General features: G+C 36.6%; 1 protein-coding gene across 1 annotated transcript; it reads left to right on the plus strand.

The window, feature by feature from the left end:
* Positions 1–230: 230 nt before the first annotated feature.
* LOC128550733 (uncharacterized) lies at positions 231–1,869 on the plus strand. Its single transcript, XM_053530377.1, has one exon. It carries the CDS (start codon positions 510–512, stop codon positions 1,686–1,688), a length of 1,179 nt encoding a protein of 392 aa, XP_053386352.1. The 5' UTR covers positions 231–509; the 3' UTR covers positions 1,689–1,869.
* Positions 1,870–4,213: the final 2,344 nt, after the last annotated feature.

The following is a 4,213-nucleotide window of genomic DNA, read 5'->3' on the forward strand; positions in this document are numbered from 1 at the left end:
CATGTACTCCACAGTTTTCATCTTTTAATGCATTTTATGCCAATTTGTTTTCTTTAAAAGCCAAAATTTAAACGCACTATCAAACATTTCACACTGACATAATGATAATTCATACACGTCCAGGTACTTATCACATATAGACATGTATATATCACATCACGAGACAAACTATGATGCTACTTTTTAACCCAACATTGATAAAATCTGGAAAATAGATATTGATACCCGCATTGATATTAAAATGAATTACTTCGGTCTGTATTAATCTTTTTGTTCATAAATGACTCTTTACATTTTGCACATAATGGTATAGTTCAAAGCAAGCACTGAACAATAACAAAATGGCTACCAACTTTAGTGCCTCACAGACACAAGAATCTGATGAAGTGCAAGAAATGTATTTTGAAGAATGTGAAAAACATGACGACAGGTTGATTCTGTGTGGACTGTGTGGAGTATTTATGTGCTAACTGCTTTAAATATAATAGGAGACACTGAACAATAATAAAATGGGTAATAAGAACACAATGCCTACCAACGTTAGTGCTCCGCTGACACAAGACTCTGATGAAGTGCAGGAAATCTATTGTGAGGAATGCGAAAAATATGAAGACAGGTATGCACCTGCAGACGGATTCTGTGTCGACTGTGTGGAGTATAAATGTGTGGACTGTCTTAGAAACCATAGGAGAAATCATAAAAACCATACAATTGTAGATAAGAACAATATGCCACAAGATTTTTACTTCATAAAGTATTCAGCTCATTCTAAAGAGCTTATAACGTTTTACTGTTCTGAATGTGAAAAAGGCGCATGTCAAGTGTGTAAGAATAATGATCATAAAAATGGTAGAAATGTATCTCACATGCCAACACTTGTTAAAGACATACATTTTTTTTCGGAGATAAAGTACCAATTTAAATATGACTCAAGTTTATGTCTCCTAAATGAAAACACACTTCTGGCAACTGATTACGGGAGCTGTTCTCTTATCATATTTAAAATTACGAAGACTACTTCACAATGCTATGATACAATAAAAACGCTCTCAATACCTTGGGACATTACAAAAGTTGCAGACAATAAAGTTGCTGTTACATTTCCAAATGAAAGACTATTAGGTGAAAAAATGATCGAACTGATTACATTTTCCGATTCAATGTCTGTGGTCGATTCTCATTACATAAGTGTCAGTCAACCGTATTATGGTATTGCGTACAGTAATAAAACTTTGATAGTCAGTAATGAGGAGAATGAAAATGTTCAAATACTGGACATGTCTGGTCATATTATTAAAACTATTGGGAAAGATCATAATGGTAAGCCTCTGTTTACCGCACCTATTCACCTGGCAGTCAGTCCAGACAATAAAACCATATATGTGTCTGACTGGGATAGACACACTGTGACGAGTATTACTTTCGATGGTAAGATCAAGGCCATTTACAAGGATGATAAGTTGGCACAGCCAAGTCAGCTGACAGTAGATGATTCAGGGACAGTATATGTGTGTGGGAGTGCGTCACACAATGTCCATCAATTATCATCTGACCTCACCAAAGTGAAGATCCTGCTGAATGAAAGTCATGGAATGAATCGACCAGTGAGTGTTGCTTACTGCAAGGGTAACAACAGACTGTATGTAGGAATGTGGAACAGCAACATTAAAGTGTTTAACCTGAAATAAAACACTTGCTATACCATCACAATGAGTGCAATTTTCAGTCAATCCATTTAGTTCATTTCAGCAATATCTGTTATTAAAAGCATTTCTCTTTTTACACTGTTACTATAATATAGTACTTTTGAACCATAAAACCATTTATACAATGTAATATAATACGGTGAGATGTTCATGATTATGATATTTATTACTTTGTCTGTTAAGACTTAACTTAATTTTTCAAAAATTTTCAAAAAAAAAAAAAAAAAAAAAAAAAATCCGTGTACAACCAGAATGTGTTATCTTAAATAAATTTGTGTTTGCTAGATGTTTGTTATATGTAGAAATACAAGTTCAAGCATATGATGAGCTAGATCAGTAGTAATGCTAATCTTTTATAATGGCCCTTTTCTTCTGGAAATTATGTGAAATTTTTAAATAAATTATAAAGTGCATATGTACCCATCATCAACAAGCAAATCTGATGTATATCCACACCCTTCTACTTTTTACATATATTTTGTCAGAGCAGCTTCATTATGTTGTAAGGCCGGCGTCACACAACTTCATTATTTTGTCAGAGCAGCTTTATTACTTTGTCAGAGCAGGTTCATATCATTGTCAGAGCAGCTTCATTATTGTTTTCGTTAAACTTAACTATTTTGTCAGAGCAGCTTCATTGTTATGGTCAGAGCAGTTTCATTATATCGTCAGACCAGTTCCATTGTATTGTCATAACAGCTTAATTATGTCCTCAGAGCAGCCTCGATGTATTGCCAGAGGTAAATCACTATGTTGTCACAGCAGTTTAATTATGTTGTCTGAGAGGATTCATTATATTGTCAGAGCGGTTTAATTATGTAATAAGTGTAGATTCTTTTGTTTGAGCAGGTTCATTACTTTGTCAGCAGCTTTATTATATTGTCAGAGCAGCTTCATTATATTGTCAGAGCAGTTTCACTATTTTCCGATAAACTTAACTATGTTGTCAGAATATATTCATTATATTGTCAGACCAGCTTCATTTTACTGTGAAAGCAACTTCATTTTTTTTGTCAGAATAGTTTCATTGTATTCTCATAGCAGCTCAATCAGGTTCTCAGAGCAGCTTCATTATCTTGTCAGTACACATCAAAACAGACGTCGCAGCATTTTTAAAGCAATCCCAAATTCTTAGGTGATTTGAAATATAATTTATTTTTGGATTTAACTTCGCACCGACACATAATAGGTCATATGGCGACTTTCCAGCTTTTAATGGTGGAGGAAGGCCCCAGGTGCCCCTCTGTGCATTATTTCATCACGAGCGGGCACCTGGGTAGAACCACCGACCTTTCGTAAGCCAGCTGGATGGCTTCCTCACATGAAGAATTCAACGCCCCGAGTGAAGCTCGAGCCCACATCAGTGAGAGGCAAGTAAAGTCAGCGACCTTAACCACTCGGCCACGGAGGCCCCTTTGAAATATAAAGGAATATTGACATTTAACAATTGATCTAGAATTGTAACCTAGAACTATGACCTTGACTGTGAACTAATCAAGGCTCTGCACACTGCTGTGATGAGGAAGACATACAACAAAAATTTCATAAAAAGGTCTTAAAGGGATAGAAACTGGGCTAAGAATTAAAGGCTCTACATTTAACTATAATTTGAAACCTTGATCATGTGCTGAAACAGCTGGAACACTGCTTCTGCAATGTATCTTGATGGTGTAGTTTTGGAGATACAGACAGGTCAAAACATTTAGAGGTATGAATAATTATAACCGAGTGTTCCTTATATCCGAGTTTCTTATAAGTGAGGTTTACTGTACATGTCTGTATAGCTCTGTTATAAGTGATGGCAGATATTTGTGTGCTGTATAACATTAATACTAAGAAAAGGCAGTCATCTTATCAAGGCCGTAGGTTGGGTTCTTGCTTGGGATAAGTACCAGTTGCACAGAAAATACTTGAGCCGCACCATGAGAAAACCATCATAGTGCAATTGCGACCAGCATTGATCCAGACCAGCCTGCGCATTTGCGCAGTCTAGTCAGGATCCATGCTGTTCGCTAACGGTTTGTTTAATTCAAATAGGCTTTGAAAGCGAACAGCATGAATCCTGACCAGGCTGCGCAGATGCAAGGGGCTAGTCTGGATCCATGCTGGTCGCAAAACCACTATGTTGGTTTTCTCATGACACGGCTCATTTGGCTTAAACATGTAATAAAAATGTATCCGAAATGACAGTTCTTTGTGGGGCTTACCTAAGGAAGATGGATCGGAAAAAGTTAAATCGGGATAAGTCTGACAACAACCCATCTAAAGATAATGTTGTCTAATCAGAGCTGAAGTTGTGGGCAAAACACATTCGAAATGTGTCATTTGTAGGGATAAAGTAGTTCTAGCAGGTCGCTGCATAAAAAAATCCACCTGAAACTCGGCTGGACCTTTTAGTTCGTTTTCGCGTCCGGCCGTATTTGTATATGCAATCTGCATGGAAAACGACTTGACACATCACTTACTTGACATCACACTGAATGTGAAACTGTCACTGAAATGACCTG

This window comes from Mercenaria mercenaria, chromosome 18 (genome assembly GCF_021730395.1).
Source record: "Mercenaria mercenaria strain notata chromosome 18, MADL_Memer_1, whole genome shotgun sequence".
Lineage (NCBI taxonomy): Eukaryota > Metazoa > Mollusca > Bivalvia > Venerida > Veneridae > Mercenaria > Mercenaria mercenaria.